The sequence below is a fragment of the Oncorhynchus masou genome, unplaced genomic scaffold (genome assembly GCF_036934945.1).
Source record: "Oncorhynchus masou masou isolate Uvic2021 unplaced genomic scaffold, UVic_Omas_1.1 unplaced_scaffold_452, whole genome shotgun sequence".
NCBI classification, from domain to species: Eukaryota; Metazoa; Chordata; class Actinopteri; order Salmoniformes; family Salmonidae; genus Oncorhynchus; species Oncorhynchus masou.
The window spans coordinates 312,471-335,857 of record NW_027010914.1 but is presented as its reverse complement, the minus strand read 5'-3'; the positions used below and the strand labels follow the sequence as shown (position 1 = coordinate 335,857).

At 50.1% G+C, this 23,387-nt stretch overlaps 1 protein-coding gene across 1 annotated transcript in view; it reads right to left on the bottom strand.

The window, feature by feature from the left end:
* LOC135535149 (rho GTPase-activating protein 8-like) overlaps nucleotides 1–21,749 on the bottom strand; it is a 48,882-nt gene extending 27,133 nt beyond the window's left edge. The window contains exons 1-3 of the mRNA XM_064961864.1: nucleotides 21,619–21,749; nucleotides 17,001–17,073; nucleotides 4,331–4,474 (exon numbers count right to left, since the gene is read on the bottom strand). Of these exons, the coding sequence (XP_064817936.1) occupies nucleotides 4,331–4,474; nucleotides 17,001–17,040 (184 nt within the window). The 5' untranslated portion in view covers nucleotides 17,041–17,073; nucleotides 21,619–21,749. The remainder of the gene's footprint in view (nucleotides 1–4,330; nucleotides 4,475–17,000; nucleotides 17,074–21,618) is intronic.
* Between the last annotated feature and the right edge of the window lie 1,638 nt (nucleotides 21,750–23,387).

Genomic DNA, 23,387 nt, shown 5'->3' with positions numbered 1-23,387 from the left:
GATGTTTTTCAGCGGCAGGGACTGGGAGACTAGTCAGGATCGAGGGAAGATGAACGGAGCAAAGTACAGAGAGATCCTTGATGATAACCTGCTCCAGAGCGCTCAGGACCTCAAACTGGGGCAAAGGTTCACCTTCCAACAGGACAACGACCCTAAGCACACAGCCAAGACAACACAGGAGTGGCTTTGGGACAAGTCTCTGATTGTCCTTGAGTGTCCCAGCCAGAGCTGTCTGGAGAGACCTGAAAATAGCTGTGCAGCGACGCTCCCCATCCAACCTGACAGAGCTTGAGAGGATCTGCAGAGAAGAATGGGAGAAACTCCCTAAATACAGGTGTGTCAAGGGTTAGGTGTGACCTGTCGGATCCCTGTGACCTGTCGGATCCCTGTGACCTGTCGGATCCCTGTGACCTGTCGGATCCCTGTGACCTGTCGGATCCCTGTGACCTGTATGATCCTGTAGGATCCCGTGTCGAGCCACATCGTCGTAGGGGTGAGAGGTGTCCTGGTTACCTGTGACCTGTAGGATCCCGTGTCGAGCCACAACGTATTAGGGGTGAGAGGTGTCCTGGTTACCTGTAGGATCCCGTGTCGAGCCACATCGTAGTAGGAGGTGAGAGGTGTCCTGGTTACCTGTAGGATCCCGTGTCGAGCCACATCGTAGTAGGAGGTGAGAGGTGTCCTGGTTACCTGTAGGATCCCGTGTCGAGCCACATCGTAGTAGGAGGTGAGAGGTGTCCTGGTTACCTGTGACCTGTAGGATCCCGTGGCGAGCCACATCGTAGTAGGAGGTGAGAGGTGTCCTGGTTACCTGTAGGATCCCGTGTCGAGCCACATCGTAGTAGGAGGTGAGAGGTGTCCTGGTTACCTGTGACCTGTAGGATCCCGTGTCGAGCCACATCGTAGTAGGAGGTGAGAGGTGTCCTGGTTACCTGTAGGATCCCGTGTCGAGCCACATCGTAGTAGGAGGTGAGAGGTGTCCTGGTTACCTGTAGGATCCCGTGTCGAGCCGCATCGTAGTAGGGGTGAGAGGTGTCCTGGTTACCTGTAGGATCCCGTGTCGAGCCGCATCGTAGTAGGAGGTGAGAGGTGTCCTAGTTACCTGTAGGATCCCGTGTCGAGCCGCATCGTAGTAGGAGGTGAGAGGTGTCCTAGTTACCTGTAGGATCCCGTGGCGAGCCACATCGTAGTAGGAGGTGAGAGGTGTCCTGGTTACCTGTAGGATCCCGTGTCGAGCCACATCGTAGTAGGAGGTGAGAGGTGTCCTGGTTACCTGTAGGATCCCGTGTCGAGCCGCATCGTAGTAGGGGTGAGAGGTGTCCTGGTTACCTGTAGGATCCCGTGTCGAGCCGCATCGTAGTAGGAGGTGGGAGGTGTCCTAGTTACCTGTAGGATCCCGTGTCGAGCCACATCGTAGTAGGAGGTGAGAGGTGTCCTGGTTACCTGTAGGATCCCGTGTCGAGCCACATCGTAGTAGGGGTGAGAGGTGTCCTGGTTACCTGTGACCTGTAGGATCCCTGTGACCTGTCGGATCCCTGTGACCTGTATGATCCTGTAGGATCCCGTGTCGAGCCACATCGTAGTAGGGGTGAGAGTTGTCCTGGTTACCTGTGACCTGTAGGATCCCGTGTCGAGCCACAACGTATTAGGGGTGAGAGGTGTCCTGGTTACCTGTAGGATCCCGTGTCGAGCCACATCGTAGTAGGAGGTGAGAGGTGTCCTGGTTACCTGTGACCTGTAGGATCCCGTGTCGAGCCACATCGTAGTAGGAGGTGAGAGGTGTCCTGGTTACCTGTAGGATCCCGTGGCGAGCCACATCGTAGTAGGGGTGAGAGGTGTCCTGGTTACCTGTAGGATCCCGTGTCGAGCCACATCGTAGTAGGGGTGAGAGGTGTCCTGGTTACCTGTAGGATCCCGTGTCGAGCCACATCGTAGTAGGAGGTGAGAGGTGTCCTGGTTACCTGTAGGATCCCGTGTCGAGCCACATCGTAGTAGGAGGTGAGAGGTGTCCTGGTTACCTGTGACCTGTAGGATCCCGTGGCGAGCCACATCGTAGTAGGAGGTGAGAGGTGTCCTGGTTACCTGTAGGATCCCGTGTCGAGCCACATCGTAGTAGGAGGTGAGAGGTGTCCTGGTTACCTGTAGGATCCCGTGTCGAGCCGCATCGTAGTAGGGGTGAGAGGTGTCCTGGTTACCTGTAGGATCCCGTGTCGAGCCGCATCGTAGTAGGAGGTGAGAGGTGTCCTAGTTACCTGTAGGATCCCGTGTCGAGCCGCATCGTAGTAGGAGGTGAGAGGTGTCCTAGTTACCTGTAGGATCCCGTGGCGAGCCACATCGTAGTAGGAGGTGAGAGGTGTCCTGGTTACCTGTAGGATCCCGTGTCGAGCCACATCGTAGTAGGAGGTGAGAGGTGTCCTGGTTACCTGTAGGATCCCGTGTCGAGCCGCATCGTAGTAGGGGTGAGAGGTGTCCTGGTTACCTGTAGGATCCCGTGTCGAGCCGCATCGTAGTAGGAGGTGAGAGGTGTCCTAGTTACCTGTAGGATCCCGTGTCGAGCCACATCGTAGTAGGAGGTGAGAGGTGTCCTGATTACCTGTAGGATCCCGTGTCGAGCCACATCGTAGTAGGGGTGAGAGGTGTCCTGGTTACCTGTGACCTGTAGGATCCCTGTGACCTGTCGGATCCCTGTGACCTGTATGATCCTGTAGGATCCCGTGTCGAGCCACATCGTAGTAGGGGTGAGAGTTGTCCTGGTTACCTGTGACCTGTAGGATCCCGTGTCGAGCCACAACGTATTAGGGGTGAGAGGTGTCCTGGTTACCTGTAGGATCCCGTGTCGAGCCACATCGTAGTAGGAGGTGAGAGGTGTCCTGGTTACCTGTGACCTGTAGGATCCCGTGTCGAGCCACATCGTAGTAGGAGGTGAGAGGTGTCCTGGTTACCTGTAGGATCCCGTGTCGAGCCACATCGTAGTAGGAGGTGAGAGGTGTCCTGGTTACCTGTAGGATCCCGTGTCGAGCCACATCGTAGTAGGAGGTGAGAGGTGTCCTGGTTACCTGTAGGATCCCGTGGCGAGCCATATCGTAGTAGGGGTGAGAGGTGTCCTGGTTACCTGTAGGATCCCGTGGCGAGCCACATCGTAGTAGGGGTGAGAGGTGTCCTGGTTACCTGTAGGATCCCGTGTCGAGCCGCATCGTAGTAGGAGGTGAGAGGTGTCCTGGTTACCTGTGACCTGTAGGATCCCGTGTCGAGCCACAACGTATTAGGGGTGAGAGGTGTCCTGGTTACCTGTAGGATCCCGTGTCGAGCCACATCGTAGTAGGAGGTGAGAGGTGTCCTGGTTACCTGTAGGATCCCGTGTCGAGCCACATCGTAGTAGGGGTGAGAGGTGTCCTGGTTACCTGTAGGATCCCGTGTCGAGCCACATCGTAGTAGGAGGTGAGAGGTGTCCTGGTTACCTGTGACCTGTAGGATCCCGTGTCGAGCCACAACGTATTAGGGGTGAGAGGTGTCCTGGTTACCTGTAGGATCCCGTGTCGAGCCACATCGTAGTAGGAGGTGAGAGGTGTCCTGGTTACCTGTGACCTGTAGGATCCCGTGGCGAGCCACATCGTAGTAGGAGGTGAGAGGTGTCCTGGTTACCTGTAGGATCCCGTGTCGAGCCACATCGTAGTAGGAGGTGAGAGGTGTCCTGGTTACCTGTAGGATCCCGTGGCGAGCCACATCGTAGTAGGAGGTGAGAGGTGTCCTGGTTACCTGTGACCTGTAGGATCCCGTGGCGAGACACATCGTAGTAGGAGGTGAGAGGTGTCCTGGTTACCTGTAGGATCCCGTGTCGAGCCACATCGTAGTAGGAGGTGAGAGGTGTCCTGGTTACCTGTAGGATCCCGTGTCGAGCCACATCGTAGTAGGAGGTGAGAGGTGTCCTGGTTACCTGTAGGATCCCGTGGCGAGCCACATCGTAGTAGGAGGTGAGAGGTGTCCTGGTTACCTGTAGGATCCCGTGTCGAGCCACATCGTAGTAGGAGGTGAGAGGTGTCCTGGTTACCTGTAGGATCCCGTGTCGAGCCACATCGTAGTAGGAGGTGAGAGGTGTCCTGGTTACCTGTAGGATCCCGTGTCGAGCCACATCGTAGTAGGAGGTGAGAGGTGTCCTGGTTACCTGTAGGATCCCGTGGCGAGCCACATCGTAGTAGGGGTGAGAGGTGTCCTGGTTACCTGTAGGATCCCGTGGCGAGCCACATCATAGTAGGGGTGAGAGGTGTCCTGGTTACCTGTAGGATCCCGTGGCGAGCCACATCGTAGTAGGGGTGAGAGGTGTCCTGGTTACCTGTGACCTGTAGGATCCCGTGGCGAGCCACATCGTAGTAGGGGTGAGAAGTGTCCTGGCCTAAGCTGACTCTACGTGGGGCTGGAGGGCGATCCGGACGGTAGCCATGACGACCCTGTTCCTCATCTTCCTCCTTCTGCAGCTCTGAGGAGACAAATAGAGGGTCGCCATGTTAGGACTTAGGGGTTTGGACCTAGGGGTCAGGATTTAGGAGTCAGGGTTTAGGAGTCAGGGTTTAGGGGTCAGGATTTAGGATACGGACATCCCAAGGATCCCGGATAGCACTAAACGTTGATTAAACAGTGTTGCTCTGTAGCAAACTGAGGAGGTTGATGACAGGCTGATCTTTCAAAACACTCTTTCATGACGTCACTTCAATCACACATAACTAGTCCTGTAACAGACTGCAACTACTGACAAGGTTAAGACACATAACTAGTCCTGTAACAGACTGACTACTGACTAGGTTATGACACATAACTAGTCCTGTAACAGACTGACTACTGATAAGGTTATGACACATAACTAGTCCTGTAACAGACTGCAACTACTGACTAGGTTATGACACATAACTAGTCCTGTAACAGACTGACTACTGACAAGGTTATGACACATAACTAGTCCTGTAACAGATTACTACTACTACTGACTAGGTTATGACACATAACTAGTCCTGTAACAGACTGTGACTACTGACTAGGTTATGACACATAACTAGTCCTGTAACAGACTACTACTACTACTACTGACTAGGTTCTGGGCCCATAACTAGTCCTGTAACAGACTGACTACTGACAAGGTTATGACACATAACTAGTCCTGTAACAGACTGACTACTGACAAGGTTATGGGCCCATAACTAGTCCTGTAACAGACTGTGACTACTGACTAGGTTATGACACATAACTAGTCCTGTAACAGACTACTACTACTGACTAGGTTATGACACATAACTAGTCCTGTAACAGACTGCAACTACTGACAAGGTTATGACACATAACTAGTCCTGTAACAGACTACTACTACTGACTAGGTTATGACACATAACTAGTCCTGTAACAGACTGCGACTACTGACTAGGTTATGACATCACTACAATGACACATAACTAGTCCTGTAACAGACTGTGACTACTGACAAGGTTATGACACATAACTAGTCCTGTAACAGATTACTACTACTACTGACTAGGTTATGACACATAACTAGTCCTGTAACAGACTACTACTACTACTGACTAGGTTATGGGCCCATAACTAGTCCTGTAACAGACTACTACTACTGACTAGGTTATGACACATAACTAGTCCTGTAACAGACTACTACTACTACTGACTAGGTTATGACACATAACTAGTCCTGTAACAGACTACTACTACTGACTAGGTTCTGGGCCCATAACTAGTCCTGTAACAGACTACTACTACTACTACTGACTAGGTTATGGGCCCATAACTAGTCCTGTAACAGACTACTACTACTACTACTGACTAGGTTCTGGGCCCATAACTAGTCCTGTAACAGACTACTACTACTGACTAGGTTATGACACATAACTAGTCCTGTAACAGACTACTACTACTACTGACTAGGTTATGGGCCCATAACTCGTCCTGTAACAGATTACTACTACTACCGACTAGGTTATGGGCCCATAACTAGTCCTGTAACAGACTACTACTACTACTGACTAGGTTATGGGCCCATAACTCGTCCTGTAACAGATTACTACTACTACTGACTAGGTTATGGGCCCATAACTCGTCCTGTAACAGATTACTACTACTACTGACTAGGTTATGGGCCCATAACTAGTCCTGTAACAGACTACTACTACTACTACTGACTAGGTTATGGGCCCATAACTAGTCCTGTAACAGACTACTACTACTACTACTACTGACTAGGTTATGGGCCCATAACTAGTCCTGTAACAGACTACTACTACTACTGACTAGGTTCTGACACATAACTAGTCCTGTAACAGACTACTACTACTACTACTGACTAGGTTATGACACATAACTAGTCCTGTAACAGACTACTACTACTACTGACTAGGTTATGACACATAACTAGTCCTGTAACAGACTACTACTACTACTGACTAGGTTATGGGCCCATAACTAGTCCTGTAACAGACTACTACTACTACTGACTAGGTTATGACACATAACTAGTCCTGTAACAGACTACTACTACTGACTAGGTTATGACACATAACTAGTCCTGTAACAGACTACTACTACTACTACTACTGACTAGGTTATGACACATAACTAGTCCTGTAACAGACTACTACTACTACTGACTAGGTTATGACACATAACTAGTCCTGTAACAGACTGACTACTGACTAGGTTATGACACATAACTAGTCCTGTAACAGACTACTACTACTACTACTGACTAGGTTATGGGCCCATTCCCTTCTAAACATGTTGATAATTGCGAATAACTGAACATCTCCTCTATAAATTCACATCCATTTCCTGGTTCGTGTCGGGTCTTCCTGTCCGTTGCTGTTTCCGCCCCAAAAACTGATAATCCACAGAAAACAACACGGATAAAGAACAGGGACTGGAAACTGTGTCCTAATCTAGATCAGTATTTACCCTGCTCTGCCCTGTCCAGAGGGAAGGAAACCAGAAATACTGTGTCCCAAATGACTCCCTATTCCCTATAGAGTAGACTACTTCGAGCCCTAACAGCCCCTGGCAAGTGTAGAGCACTATATAGGGAGCCGGTTGGGAGGAACCCAGATATAGTGGAGAAAGAAAAGCAACCCAGAGGAATGTTTGTTTATTCTGGGGGACAATGAGAACATTTACCCTTCTAGTTTCTACTGCCTCTCTCATAATGTCTACTGGGATAGTTCCAACACTACCGCTCAGTCAAACTAATGGACTAACTGTGGAATTCGGACACTACTGCTCAGTCAGACTAATGGACTAACTGTGGAATGGGGACACTACTGCTCAGTCAGACTAATGGACTAACTGTGGAATGGGGACACTACTGCTCAGTCAGACTAATGGACTAACTGTGGAATTCGGACACTACTGCTCAGTCAAACTAATGGACTAACTGTGGAATGGGGACACTACTGCTCAGTCAGACTAATGGACTAACTGTGGAATGGGGACACTACTGCACAGTCAGACTAATGGACTAACTGTGGAATTTGGACACTACTGCTCAGTCAAACTAATGGACTAACTGTGGACTGGGGACACGACTGCTCAGTCAGACTAATGGACTAACTGTGGAATGGGGACACGACTGCTCAGTCAGACTAATGGACTAACTGTGGAATGGGGACACTACTGCTCAGTCAGACTAATGGACTAACTGTGGAATGGGGACACGACTGCTCAGTCAGACTAATGGACTAACTGTGGAATTTGGACACTACTGCTCAGTCAAACTAATGGACTAACTGTGGACTGGGGACACGACTGCTCAGTCAGACTAATGGACTAACTGTGGAATGGGGACACGACTGCTCAGTCAGACTAATGGACTAACTGTGGAATGGGGACACTACTGCTCAGTCAGACTAATGGACTAACTGTGGAATGGGGACACGACTGCTCAGTCAGACTAATGGACTAACTGTGGAATGGGGACACTACTGCTCAGTCAGACTAATGGACTAACTGTGGAATGGGGACACGACTGCTCAGTCAGACTAATGGACTAACTGTGGACTGGGGACACGACTGCTCAGTCAGACTAATGGACTAACTGTGGAATGGGGACACTACTGCTCAGTCAGACTAATGGACTAACTGTGGAATGGGGACACTACTGCTCAGTCAGACTAATGGACTAACTGTGGAATGGGGACACGACTGCTCAGTCAGACTAATGGACTAACTGTGGAATGGGGACACTACTGCTCAGTCAGACTAATGGACTAACTGTGGAATGGGGACACTACTGCTCAGTCAGACTAATGGACTAACTGTGGAATGGGGACACTACTGCTCAGTCAGACTAATGGACTAACTGTGGAATGGGGACACTACTGCTCAGTCAGACTAATGGACTAACTGTGGACTGGGGACACTACTGCTCAGTCAGACTAATGGACTAACTGTGGAATGGGGACACGACTGCTCAGTCAGACTAATGGACTAACTGTGGAATGGGGAAGGATATTTTTACGATCCTCCTTCCAGGAAAAGACATTGGAAGGAGAAGACAGTCAGCTGTGGTCACAAAGACCTGTTGATATTCTAGGTACTTTCCAGCTGCGTGGTTTTCCTTGAAGTGGTGTGACGGAATGTTGAGCGGATGAACTCCCAGTCCTTGGCTTGGCATAGAGGAGGATGAAAGGAGAGAAGAGGATGAAGGCAGAGAGGAGGATGAAGGGAGAGAGGTAGAGGGGGAGAGGAGGATGAAGGCAGAGAAGAGGATGAAGGCAGAGAGGAGGTAGAAGGCAGAGAGGAGGTAGAAGGCAGAGAGGAGGTAGAAGGCAGAGAGGAGGTAGAAGGGAGAGAGGAGGTAGAAGGGAGAGAGGAGGTAGAAGGGGAGAGGAGGTAGAAGGGGAGAGGAGGTAGAAGGGAGAGAGGAGGTAGAAGGGGAGAGGAGGTAGAAGGGAGAGAGGAAGTAGAAGGGAGAGAGGAGGATGAAGGGAGAGAGGAGGATGAAGGGAGAGAGGAGGAAGAAGGGAGAGAGGAGGTAGAAGGGAGAGAGGAGGTAGAAGGGAGAGAGGAGGTAGAAGGGAGGATGAAGGAAGAGAGGAGGTAGAGGGGGAGAGGAGGTAGAAGGGAGAGGAGGATGAAGGGAGAGAGGAGGATGAAGGGAGAGAGGAGGATGAAGGGAGAGAGGAGGTAGAGGGGGAGAGGAGCTATAGGGGGAGAGGGGGTAGAAGGGAGAGAGGAGGTAGAAGGGAGAGAGGAGGAAGAAGTGAGAGAGGAGGTAGAAGGGAGAGAGGAGGTAGAAGGGAGAGAGGAGGTAGAAGGGAGAGAGGAGGTAGAAGGGAGAGAGGAGGTAGAAGAGAGGAAGAAGGGGGAGAGGAGGACGAAGGGGGAGAGGAGGACGAAGGGGGAGAGGAGGACGAAGGGGGAGAGGAGGACGAAGGGGGAGAGGAGGACGAAGGGGGAGAGGAGGACGAAGGGGGAGAGGAGGACGAAGGGGGAGAGGAGGACGAAGGGGGAGAGGAGGACGAAGGGGGAGAGGAGGACGAAGGGGGAGAGGATGTAGAAGGGAGAGAGGATGTAGAAGGGAGAGAGGAGGATGAAGGGAGAGAGGAGGATGAAGGGAGAGAGGAGGTAGAAGGGAGGATGAAGGGAGAGAGGAGGTAGAGGGGGAGAGGAGGTAGAAGGGAGAGAGGAGGACGAAGGGAGAGAGGAGGACGAAGGGAGAGAGGAGGAAGAAGGGAGAGAGGAGGTAGAAGGGAGGATGAAGGGAGAGAGGAGGTAGAGGGGGAGAGGAGGTAGAAGGGAGAGAGGAGGTAGAAGGGAGAGAGGAGGTAGAAGGGAGAGAGGAGGTAGAAGGGAGAGAGGAGGTAGAAGGGAGAGAGGAGGTAGAAGGGAGAGAGGAGGTAGAAGGGAGAGAGGAGGTAGAAGGGAGAGAGGAGGTAGAAGGGAGAGAGGAGGTAGAAGGGAGAGAGGAGGTAGAAGGGAGAGAGGAGGTAGAAGGGAGAGAGGAGGTAGAAGGGAGAGAGGAGGTAGAAGGGGAGAGGAGGTAGAAGGGAGAGAGGAGGTAGAAGGGAGAGAGGAGGTAGAAGGGGAGAGGAGGTAGAAGGGAGAGAGGAGGAAGAAGGGAGAGAGGAGGAAGAAGGGAGAGAGGAGGTAAAAGGGAGAGAGGAGGTAGAGGGAGAGAGGAGGTAGAAGGGAGAGAGGAGGTAGAAGGGAGAGAGGAGGTAGAAGGGAGAGAGGAGGTAGAAGGGGAGAGAGGAGGTAGAAGGGAGAGAGGAGGTAGAAGGGAGGATGAAGGAAGAGAGGAGGTAGAGGGGGAGAGGAGGTAGAAGGGAGAGGAGGATGAAGGGAGAGAGGAGGATGAAGGGAGAGAAGAGGATGAAGGGAGAGAAGAGGTAGAGGGGGAGAGGAGCTATAGGGGGAGAGGGGGTAGAAGGGAGAGAGGAGGTAGAAGGGAGAGAGGAGGAAGAAGTGAGAGAGGAGGTAGAAGGGAGAGAGGAGGTAGAAGGGAGAGAGGAGGTAGAAGGGAGAGAGGAGGTAGAAGGGAGAGAGGAGGTAGAAGGGAGAGAGGAGGTAGAAGAGAGGAAGAAGGGGGAGAGGAGGACGAAGGGGGAGAGGAGGACGAAGGGGGAGAGGAGGACGAAGGGGGAGAGGAGGACGAAGGGGGAGAGGAGGACGAAGGGGGAGAGGAGGACGAAGGGGGAGAGGAGGACGAAGGGGGAGAGGATGTAGAAGGGAGAGAGGATGTAGAAGGGAGAGAGGATGTAGAAGGGAGAGAGGAGGATGAAGGGAGAGAGGAGGATGAAGGGAGAGAGGAGGTAGAAGGGAGGATGAAGGGAGAGAGGAGGTAGAGGGGGAGAGGATGTAGAAGGGAGAGAGGAGGATGAAGGGAGAGAGGAGGACGAAGGGAGAGAGGAGGAAGAAGGGAGAGAGGAGGTAGAAGGGAGGATGAAGGGAGAGAGGAGGTAGAGGGGGAGAGGAGGTAGAAGGGAGAGAGGAGGACGAAGGGAGAGAGGAGGTAGAAGGGAGAGAGGAGGTAGAAGGGAGAGAGGAGGTAGAAGGGAGAGAGGAGGTAGAAGGGAGAGAGGAGGTAGAAGGGAGAGAGGAGGTAGAAGGGAGAGAGGAGGTAGGAGGGGGGGAGGAGGTAGGAGGGGGAGAGGAGGTAGAAGGGAGAGAGGAGGTAGAAGGGAGAGAGGAGGTAGAAGGCAGAGAGGAGGTAGAAGGGAGAGAGGAGGTAGAAGGGAGGATGAAGGGAGAGAGGAGGTAGAGGGGGAGAGGAGGTGGAAGGGAGAGAGGAGGAAGAAGGGAGAGAGGAGGATGAAGGCAGAGAGGAGGATGAAGGCAGAGAGGAGGTAGAAGGGAGAGAGGAGGTAGAAGGGAGAGAGGAGGTAGAAGGGACAGAGAGGAGGTAGAAGGGAGAGAGGAGGTAGAAGGGAGAGAGGAGGAAGAAGGGAGAGAGGAGGTAGAAGGGAGAGAGGAGGTAGAAGGGGAGAGGAGGTAGAAGGGAGAGAGGAGGAGGAAGAAGGGAGAGAGGAGGTAGAAGGGGAGAGGAGGTAGAAGGGAGAGAGGAGGAAGAAGGGAGAGAGGAGGAAGAAGGGAGAGAGGAGGTAAAAGGGAGAGAGGAGGTAGAGGGAGAGAGGAGGTAGAAGGGAGAGAGGAGGTAGAAGGGAGAGAGGAGGTAGAAGGGAGAGAGGAGGTAGAAGGGAGAGAGGAGGTAGAAGGGAGAGAGGAGGTAGAAGGGAGAGAGGAGGTAGAAGGGAGGATGAAGGGAGAGAGGAGGTAGAGGGAGAGAGGAGGTAGAAGGCAGAGAGGAGGTAGAAGGCAGAGAGGAGGTAGAAGGCAGAGAGGAGGTAGAAGGGAGAGAGGAGGTAGAAGGGAGAGAGGAGGTAGAAGGGAGGGAGGAGGTAGAAGGCAGAGAGGAGGTAGAAGGGAGAGAGGAGGTAGAAGGGAGAGAGGAGGTAGAAGGGAGAGAGGAGGTAGAAGGCAGAGAGGAGGTAGAAGGCAGAGAGGAGGTAGAAGGGAGAGAGGAGGTAGAAGGGAGAGAGGAGGTAGAAGGGGGAGAGGAGGGAGAAGGGGGAGAGGAGGATGAAGGGGGAGAGAAGGATGAAGGGAGAGAGGAGCTGGCACTAAGACTGACTCAGAGCAGAGGGAATGTGAGTCCTGCCCAGATATGCTAATTTCCAGCTCCCCTCCTCCTCTCCTCCCCAAGCTCCTCCAGATATAATTATGAGCTGGGCCTCTTATCAGCAAGATGACCCGCCGTCCTCCTCCACATCCCTCTCCTCCTTCTTCTCCTTCTTCTCAGATTGCATACAAAGCTATTTTTAGAACGGTAATCTAACATGTGGTTGGGAGGAAACTAAGCCTGTTTGTGTTTGGGTCATATCCTCTCTTCTGAGACCAGTCAGTGAGTCTGACTCACAGGGGGGGGAGCTGGAAATTAACATATCTGGGCATCTAACACCACTGACCCAGTACGCTTTAGAGAGAACACCACTGACCCAGTACGCTTTAGAGAGAACACCACTGACCCAGTACGCTTCAGAGAGAACATCAATGACCCAGTACGCTTTAGAGAGAACACCACTGACCCAGTACGCTTTAGAGAGAACACCACTGACCCAGTACGCTTTAGAGAGAACATCACTGACCCAGTACGCTTTAGAGAGAACACCACTGACCCAGTACGCTTTAGAGAGAACACCACTGACCCAGTACGCTTTAGAGAGAACACCACTGACCCAGTACGCATTAGAGAGAACACCACTGACCCAGTACGCTTTAGAGAGAACACCACTGAACCAGTACGCTTTAGAGAGAACACCACTGACCCAGTACGCTTTAGAGAGAACACCACTGACCCAGTACGCTTTAGAGAACACCACTGACCCAGTACGCTTTAGAGAGAACACCACTGACCCAGTACGCTTTAGAGAGAACACCACTGACCCAGTACGCTTTAGAGAGAACACCACTGACCCAGTACGCTTTAGAGAGAACACCACTGACCCAGTACGCTTTAGAGAGAACACCACTGACCCAGTACGCCTTAGAGAGAACACCACTGACCCAGTACGCTTTAGAGAGAACACCAATTACCCAGTACGCTTTAGAGAGAACACCACTGACCCAGTACGCTTTAGAGAGAACACCACTGACCCAGTACGCTTTAGAGAGAACACCACTGACCCAGTACGCTTTAGAGAGAACACCACTCACCCAGTACGCCTTAGAGAGAACACCACTGACCTAGTACGCTTCAGAGAGAACACCACTGACCCAGTACGCTTTAGAGAGAACATCACTGACCCAGTACGCTTTAGAGAGAACACCACTGACCCAGTACGCTTTAGAGAGAACACCACTGACCCAGTACGCCTTAGAGAGAACACCACTGACCCAGTACGCTTTAGAGAGAACACCAATTACCCAGTACGCTTTAGAGAGAACACCACTGACCCAGTACGCTTTAGAGAGAACACCACTGACCCAGTACGCTTTAGAGAGAACACCACTGACCCAGTACGCTTTAGAGAGAACACCACTCACCCAGTACGCCTTAGAGAGAACACCACTGACCTAGTACGCTTCAGAGAGAACACCACTGACCCAGTACGCTTTAGAGAGAACACCACTGACCCAGTACGCTTTAGAGAGAACACCACTGACCCAGTACGCTTTAGAGAGAACACCACTCACCCAGTACGCCTTAGAGAGAACACCACTGACCCAGTACGCTTTAGAGAGAACACCAATTACCCAGTACGCTTTAGAGAGAACACCACTGACCCAGTACGCTTTAGAGAGAACACCACTGACCCAGTACGCTTTAGAGAGAACACCACTGACCCAGTACGCTTTAGAGAGAACACCACTCACCCAGTACGCCTTAGAGAGAACACCACTGACCTAGTACGCTTCAGAGAGAACACCACTGACCCAGTACGCTTTAGAGAGAACACCACTGACCCAGTACGCTTTAGAGAGAACACCACTGACCCAGTACGCTTTAGAGAGAACACCACTCACCCAGTACGCCTTAGAGAGAACACCACTGACCTAGTACGCTTCAGAGAGAACACCACTGACCCAGTACGCTTTAGAGAGAACACCACTGACCCAGTACGCTTTAGAGAGAACACCACTGACCCAGTACGCTTTAGAGAGAACACCACTGACCCAGTACGCTTCAGAGAGAACACCACTGACCCAGTACGCTTTAGAGAGAACACCACTGACCCAGTACGCTTTAGAGAGAACACCACTGACCCAGTACGCCTTAGAGAGAACACCACTGACCCAGTACGCCTTAGAGAGAACACCACTGACCCAGTACGCTTTAGAGAGAACACCACTCACCCAGTACGCCTTAGAGAGAACACCACTGAACCAGTACGCTTTAGAGAGAACATCTAACACCACTGACCCAGTACGCTTTAGAGAGAACACCACTGACCCAGTACGCTTTAGAGAGAACACCACTGACCCAGTACGCTTTAGAGAGAACACCACTGACCCAGTACGCCTTAGAGAGAACACCACTGACCCAGTACGCTTTAGAGAGAACATTAACACCACTGACCCAGTACGCTTCAGAGAGAACACCACTGACCCAGTACGCTTCAGAGAGAACACCACTGACCCAGTACGCCTTAGAGAGAACACCACTGACCCAGTACGCTTTAGAGAGAACATCTAACACCACTGACCCAGTACGCTTTAGAGAGAACATTAACACCACTGACCCAGTACGCTTTAGAGAGAACACCACTGACCCAGTACGCTTTAGAGAGAACACCACTCACCCAGTACGCTTTAGAGAGAACACCACTGACCCAGTACGCTTTAGAGAGAACACCACTGACCCAGTACGCTTTAGAGAGAACATCTAACACCACTGACCCAGTACGCTTTAGAGAGAACATTAACACCACTGACCCAGTACGCTTCAGAGAGAACACCACTGACCCAGTACGCTTTAGAGAGAACACCACTGACCAAGTACGCTTTAGAGAGAACACCACTGACCCAGTACGCTTTAGAGAGAACACCACTGACCCAGTACGCCTTAGAGAGAACACCACTGACCCAGTACGCTTTAGAGAGAACATCTAACACCACTGACCCAGTACGCTTTAGAGAGAACATTAACACCACTGACCCAGTACGCTTTAGAGAGAACATTAACACCACTGACCCAGTACGCTTTAGAGAGAACATCTAACACCACTGACCCAGTACGCTTTAGAGAGAACATTAACACCACTGACCCAGTACGCTTTAGAGAGAACACCACTGACCCAGTACGCTTTAGAGAGAACACCACTGACCCAGTACGCCTTAGAGAGAACACCACTGACCCAGTACGCCTTAGAGAGAACACCACTGACCCAGTACGCTTCAGAGAGAACACCACTGACCCAGTACGCTTCAGAGAGAACACCACTGACCCAGTACGCTTTAGAGAGAACACCACTGACCCAGTACGCTTTAGAGAGAACATCACTGACCCAGTACGCTTTAGAGAGAACACCTCTGACCCAGTACACTATAGAGAGAACACCACTGACCCAGTACGCTTTAGAGAGAACACCACTGACCCAGTACGCTTTAGAGAGAACACCACTGACCCAGTACGCTTTAGAGAGAACACCACTGACCCAGTACGCTTTAGAGAGAACACCACTGACCCAGTACGCCTTAGAGAGAACACCACTGACCTAGTACGCTTCAGAGAGAACACCACTGACCCAGTACGCTTTAGAGAGAACACCACTGACCCAGTACGCTTTAGAGAGAACACCACTGACCCAGTACGCTTTAGAGAGAACACCACTGACCCAGTACGCTTTAGAGAGAACATCACTGACCCAGTACGCTTTAGAGAGAACATCACTGACCCAGTACGCTTTAGAGAGAACACCACTCACCCAGTACGCTTTAGAGAGAACACCACTGACCCAGTACGCTTTAGAGAGAACACCACTGACCCAGTACACTTTAGAGAGAACACCACTGACCCAGTACACTTTAGAGAGAACATCACTGACCCAGTACGCTCTAGAGAGAACATCACTGACCCAGTACGCTTCAGAGAGAACACCACTGACCCAGTACGCTTTAGAGAGAACACCACTGACCCAGTACGCTTTAGAGAGAACACCACTGACCCAGTACGCTTTAGAGAGAACACCACTGACCCAGTACGCTTTAGAGAGAACACCACTGACCCAGTACGCTTTAGAGAGAACACCACTGACCCAGTACGCTTTAGAGAGAACACCTCTGACCCAGTACGCTTTAGAGGAAGAGAAGTTAGAGAGACCATGTACATTTCATGTGGTTTCATGGATAGGATGAATAGTGTTACAGTCTCACCCATTAAATAGTAGTGTGTGTGTGTCTCACCCATTAAATAGTAGTGTGTGTGTGTGTGTGTCTCACCTTTAAATAGTAGTGTGTGTGTGTGTCTCACCTTTAAATAGTAGTGTGTGTGTGTGTGTGTCTCACCTATTAAATAGTAGTGTGTGTGTGTGTCTCACCTTTAAATAGTAGTGTGTGTGTGTGTCTCACCTTTAAATAGTAGTGTGTGTGTGTCTCACCCATTAAATAGTAGTGTGTGTGTGTCTCACCCATTAAATAGTAGTGTGTGTGTGTGTGTGTCTCACCTATTAAATAGTAGTGTGTGTGTGTGTGTGTGTCTCACCTTTAAATAGTAGTGTGTGTGTGTGTGTCTCACCTTTAAATAGTAGTGTGTGTGTGTGTGTGTGTGTCTCACCTATTAAATAGTAGTGTTTGTGTGTGTCACCTTTATATAGTAGTGTGTGTGTGTGTCTCACCTTTAAATAGTAGTGTGTGTGTGTGTGTGTGTGTGTCTCACCTATTAAATAGTAGTGTGTGTGTGTGTGTGTCTCACCTATTAAATAGTAGTGTGTGTGTGTGTGTGTGTCTCACCTATTAAATAGTAGTGTGTGTGTGTGTGTGTCTCACCTATTAAATAGTAGTGTGTGTGTGTGTCTCACCTATTTCAGCCAGCTGCTCCAGATCAGTAGATGAGATCATCGCTGTTTCCACTTTCAACTTCCACTGTCAACACTGAAAACACAGATTACATTATTATGTAAACACTGTAGACCCTGTCTGGTTACCACGAGCTCTGAAACACTGTCTCGTTACCACTAGCTCTGAAACACCGTCTCGTTACCACTAGCTCTGAAACACCGTCTGGTTACCACTCGCTCTGAAACACTGTCTGGTTACCACTCGCGCTGAAACACTGTCTGGTTACCACTACCTCTGAAACACTGACTCGTTACCACTAGCTCTGAAACACTGTCTGGTTACCACTAGCTCTGAAACACTGTAGACCCTGTCTCGTTACCACTAGCTCTGAAACACTGACTCGTTACCACTAGCTCTGAAACACTGTCTGGTTACCACTAGCTCTGAAACACTGTAGACCCTGTCTCATTACCACAAGCTCTGAAACCCTGTCTCATTACCACTAGCTCTGAAACACTGTAGACCCTGTCTCGTTACCACTAGCTCTGAAACACTGTCTGGTTACCACTCGCTCTGAAACACTATCTGGTTACCACTCGCTCTGAAACACTGTCTCGTTACCACTCGCTCTGAAACACTGTCCCGTTACCACTAGCTCTGAAACACTGTCTGGTTACCACTAGCTCTGAAACACTGTCTCATTACCACTAGCTCTGAAACACTGTCTGGTTACCACTCGCTCTGAAACACTGTCTGGTTACCACTCGCTCTGAAACACTATCTGGTTACCACTCGCTCTGAAACACTATCTGGTTACCACTCGCTCTGAAACACTGTCCCGTTACCACTAGCTCTGAAACACTATCTGGTTACCACTCGCTCTGAAACACTGTCCCGTTACCACTAGCTCTGAAACACTGTCTCATTACCACTAGCTCTGAAACACTGTCTGGTTACCACTAGCTCTGAAACACTGTAGACCCTGTCTCATTACCACTAGCTCTGAAACACTGTCTCATTACCACTAGCTCTGAAACACTGTCTCATTACCACTAGCTCTGAAACACTGTAGACCCTGTCTCGTTACCACTCACTCTGAAACACTGTCTCATTACCACTAGCTCTGAAACACTGTAGACCCTGTCTCATTACCGCCAGCTCTGAAACACTGTAGACCCTGTCTCATTACCAGTTAACACATTAGTGATGCTATATTGTATCTTTTCTGAAGTACACACCAATAGAACACCTGGTTGATGGAAACAATGTGTGAAATTATGAATATGGCCAGGAGGAGAATTCAGTTTTCCAGAACAATAATCATTAATACCGAAGCATAACAATTAAAGCATACTGATTAACCAATGACAATAATGTTATTTTATCAATGAAGACTGGGAGAAAGGCATTTTGTTTTCTAAATCATTCCATCTATTAACCTGTACATATACGCCCCTCCATAGACCCTGGCAGTCACCGTACATATAGCAGGGTATCTCTACAGGAACAGGGTTGAGGAGCCCTGCCCTATAGCAGGCCCTGCCCTATAGGAGGGTATCTCTCCAGGAACAGGGTTGAGGAGCCCTGCCCTATAGCAGGCCCTGCCCTATAGGAGGGTATCTCTCCAGGAACAGGGTTGAGGAGCCCTGCCCTATAGGAGGGTATCTCTCCAGGAACAGGGTTGAGGAGCCCTGCCCTATAGCAGGCCCTGCCCTATAGGAGGGTATCTCTCCAGGAACAGGGTTGAGGAGCCCTGCCCTATAGGAGGGTATCTCTCCAGGAACAGGCTTGAGGAGCCCTGCCCTATAGCAGGCCCTGCCCTATAGGAGGGTATCTCTCCGGGAACAGGGTTGAGGAGCCCTGCCCTATAGGAGGGTATCTCTCCAGGAACAGGGTTGAGGAGCCCTGCCCTATAGCAGGCCCTGCCCTATAGGAGGTTATCTCTCCAGGAACAGGGTTGAGAAGCCCTGCCCTATAGGATGGTATCTCTCCAGGAACAGGGATGAGGAGCCCTGCCCTATAGCAGGGTATCTCTCCAGGAACAGGGTTGAGGAGCCCTGCCCTATAGCAGGCCCTGCCCTATAGGAGGTTATCTCTCCAGGAACAGGGATGAGGAGCCCTGCCCTATAGGAGGGTATCTCTCCAGGAACAGGGATGAGGAGCCCTGCCCTACAGGAGGGTATCTCTCCAGGAACAGGGATGAGGAGCCCTGCCCTATAGGAGGGTATCTCTCCAGGAACAGGGTTGAGGAGCCCTGCCCTATAGCAGGCCCTGCCCTATAGGAGGGTATCTCTCCAGGAACAGGGTTGAGGAGCCCTGCCCTATAGCAGGCCCTGCCCTATAGGAGGGTATCTCTCCAGGAACAGGGTTGAGGAGCCCTGCCCTATAGGAGGGTATCTCTCCAGGAACAGGGATGAGGAGCCCTGCCCTATAGGAGGGTATCTCTCCAGGAACAGGGTTGAGGAGCCCTGCCCTATAGCAGGCCCTGCCCTATAGGAGGTTATCTCTCCAGGAACAGGGTTGAGAAGCCCTGCCCTATAGGATGGTATCTCTCCAGGAACAGGGTTGAGGAGCCCTGCCCTATAGCAGGCCCTGCCCTATAGGAGGTTATCTCTCCGGGAACAGGGATGAGGAGCCCTGCCCTATAGGAGGGTATCTCTCCAGGAACAGGGTTGAGGAGCCCTGCCCTATAGCAGGCCCTGCTCTATAGGAGGGTATCTCTCCAGGAACAGGGTTGAGGAGCCCTGCCCTATAGCAGGCCCTGCCCTATAGGAGGGTATCTCTCCAGGAACAGGGTTGAGGAGCCCTGCCCTATAGCAGGCCCTGCCCTATAGGAGGGTATCTCTCCAGGAACAGGGTTGAGGAGCCCTGCCCTATAGCAGGCCCTGCCCTATAGGAGGGTATCTCTCCGGGAACAGGGATGAGGAGCCCTGCCCTATAGGAGGGTATCTCTCCAGGAACAGGGTTGAGGAGCCCTGCCCTATAGCAGGCCCTGCTCTATAGGAGGGTATCTCTCCAGGAACAGGGTTGAGGAGCCCTGCCCTATAGGAGGGTATCTCTCCAGGAACAGGGTTGAGGAGCCCTGCCCTATAGCAGGCCCTGCCCTATAGGAGGGTATCTCTCCAGGAACAGGGTTGAGGAGCCCTGCCCTATAGCAGGCCCTGCCCTATAGCAGGGTATCTCTCCAGGAACAGGGTTGAGGAGCCCTGCCCTATAGGAGGGTATCTCTCCAGGAACAGGGTTGAGGAGCCCTGCCCTATAGGAGGTTATCTCTACAGGAACAGGGATGAGGAGCCCTGCTCTATAGGAGGGTATCTCTCCAGGAACAGGGTTGAGGAGCCCTGCTCTATAGGAGGGCATCTCTCCGGGAACAGGGTTGAGGAGCCCTGCCCTATAGCAGGCCCTGCTCTATAGGAGGGCATCTCTCCAGGAACAGGGTTGAGGAGCCCTGCCCTATAGCAGGCCCTGCCCTATAGGAGGGTATCTCTCCGGGAACAGGGTTGGAGTTAAAACCCTGCATTTATCTGCAATAGCTTTAAAACTAATGTTATTTTCAAGTGCAATTTGTTCTATAGGAAATTAGACAATGTTTACCATCTAAATGGGGAGGCAGGGTAGCCTAGTGGTTAGAGCGTTGGACTAGTAACCGAAAGGTTGCAAGTTCAAACCCCCGAGCTGACAAGGTACAAATCTGTCGTTCTGCCCCTGAACAGGCAGTTACCCCACTGTTCCTAGGCAGTCATTGAAAATAAGAATTTGTTCTTAACTGATTTGCCTGGTTAAATAAAGATAAGATAAAAAATAAATAATTGTGTGCCAAACCAATGTTTGTATTTTTAGTGCAACAGTTCTGCATTTTAAAGTAGTTACAAGGCACAACGGTAATTTATTTATAAGTCTCTAATTTAACAGCAAAGAGGCCCCTTTCCAATCCTTTTCCATGTTGGCTTTGTTGAAGTCCTTCGTTGTCATCCGCAGCTAAATGGAACCATCTCTGTGACAAACAGCCAATTAGTTATTGATTTATACCGCTTTAAAATGGCATTTTATAGATTGTATGTATTTCTATCAAGTCAAAACTGGAATTTCTACTCAGAACAAAAAAAAGTTGTAAAAGTATACTAGACATTTATAAAATAAATCAGCTTATTGATTCTGTGACTAAAGGTGAATTAGTTATCGATTTTTACATATTAAAATGGCTTTTCGGCGAATGTCTGATGAATGTGTGAATATAAAGCCAACTATACTTCGGTGCAAAAGTATTCCAATGTTTTCTCACAAAGCAGAATAACTACACGTGACCTAAGCAGCAGATCATATTTTACATCTGCTACTGTTCTTCCAGTTTAGTTTAACACCCACCGTCTACTTTCTACAGGTTGTTAATCATTTATAAAACTAGACGTGAACAGAAGCGTCCTTTATTAAATCCGGTAAAACGGACGAGACGACGGAAAGGCGTGGAGGAAGGCAACATTCCGTGCGACTGATTCTCAACTCACCTGGACACAATTCCTTGATAGCTGATAAAACAACGTTCGTTTGAGTTAGAGACTGTTTTATAACTTATTTTGACCAAAACACAACATAAACAATGACATTATCCTACTACGAACAATGAAATATGAACCTTACTATGTGTAGAAACCTTCCCGTAGTGTTTTGAATAAGCGACAATTTACGCTCAGGTGGCTCTGGCACAAAACTTCCTCAACTCCATGCTGACAGGGTACTGCGCATGCTCAAACAGAGAGGCATTCAATCAAACCAGTAGTCCGACACGAAGGAAAATGTAGGAATTGAAATAGTAAGAAAACGAAAGTAAGTCCTCTGTCATATCCTTCTTCTCCCCCGATTACAAGGAAGTGAATCAGTAAAAGACAACATATTTCAATCTATACTCAGGGAACAAGAAGGGGTCATGTAGATGGCTGTCTGACATCTCCATGTGTTGTCTCAGGGAACAAGAAGGGGTCATGTAGATGGCTGTCTGACATCTCCATGTGTTGTCTCAGGGAACAAGAAGGGGTCATGTAGATGGCTGTCTGACATCTCCATGTGTTGTCTCAGGGAACAAGAAGGGGTCATGTAGATGGCTGTCCGACATCTCCATGTGTTGTCTCAGGGAACAAGAAGGGGTCATTTAGATGGCTATCTGACAAGGGACAACTGACCCAGCATGACTTCAGGTTTCCCGAAACATTATATTTGTGCTAAAAGAGTTTGGTGATGAAAGCAGGAAGTGTTCAAATCAAATCAAATCATATCAAATTTTATTTGTCACATACACATGGTTAGCAGATGTTAATGCGAGTGTAGCGAAATGCTTGTGCTTCTAGTTCCGACAATGCAGTAATAACCAACAAGTAATCTAACTAACAATTCCTAAACTACTGTTTTATACACAGTGTAAGGCACATATGTCAGAGTCAAGGCCCGCGGGCCACATCCGGCCCGCGAGAAGGTTTTTTACGGCCCCTGGGATGATCTTGATTTATTATTAGAACCGGCCCGCAGACCGCAGCAAGCCGGCAGCCCGCAGATCTTTTACACGCACCAATACTACATTTCCCACAATGCAACGGTGACGCACCGAGCAGTAGGCTGCTTCATTTCAATATTTATTGGCACAGCAGTCGTCAGCATCACAGTAAAATTAACTTTCAGATACCCATCAAAAATGGCAAAACGGAAGGTGGACACTGAGAACCGGGGTTTCAAACAAGGTGGGAGTCGGAGTATATGTTCACGGAGGTAGCTGGAAAACCTGTGTGTCTTCTGTGTGGAGAAAGTGTGGCGGTACTGAAAGAGTATAATCTGAGACGACATTATGAAACGAAACACGCGGACAAAAACAAGAATATGGACATGGAACAAAGGCTACAAAAGGCAGAGGAATTAAAACGAGGCCTCAAATCTCGACAGGCTCTGTTCAAAAAAGCCAAATCACAAGGCCAGGCTGCTGTCAAGGCCAGTTTTATTTTGGCAGAAGAGATCGCTAAATCAGCCCGGCCATTTACGGAGGGGGATTTCATCAAAAACTGCATGATTAAAGTTTGTGACGAAGTTTGCCCAGAAAAAAGGCAACTCTTTTTAAATGTGAGTCTGAGCAGAAACACCATTGCCGAGAGAGTAGACCAGTTGTCCATCAATCTAAAAGAGCAGCTTGTGAAAAAGGGAAAAGATTTCATTGCATATTCCTTGGCTGTGGATGAGAGCACCGACATTTCTGACATTGCCCAGTTGTCAATTTTCATCCGCGGAGTGGACTCCAGCCTAAGCGTGACAGAGGAGTTTTTGGCTTTACGTCCTATGCATGGCACAACTACGGGGCATGATTTGTATGAAGAGGTGTCAAGATGTGTAAATGAGATGGAGCTGCCTTGGGAAAAACTCGTGGGTTT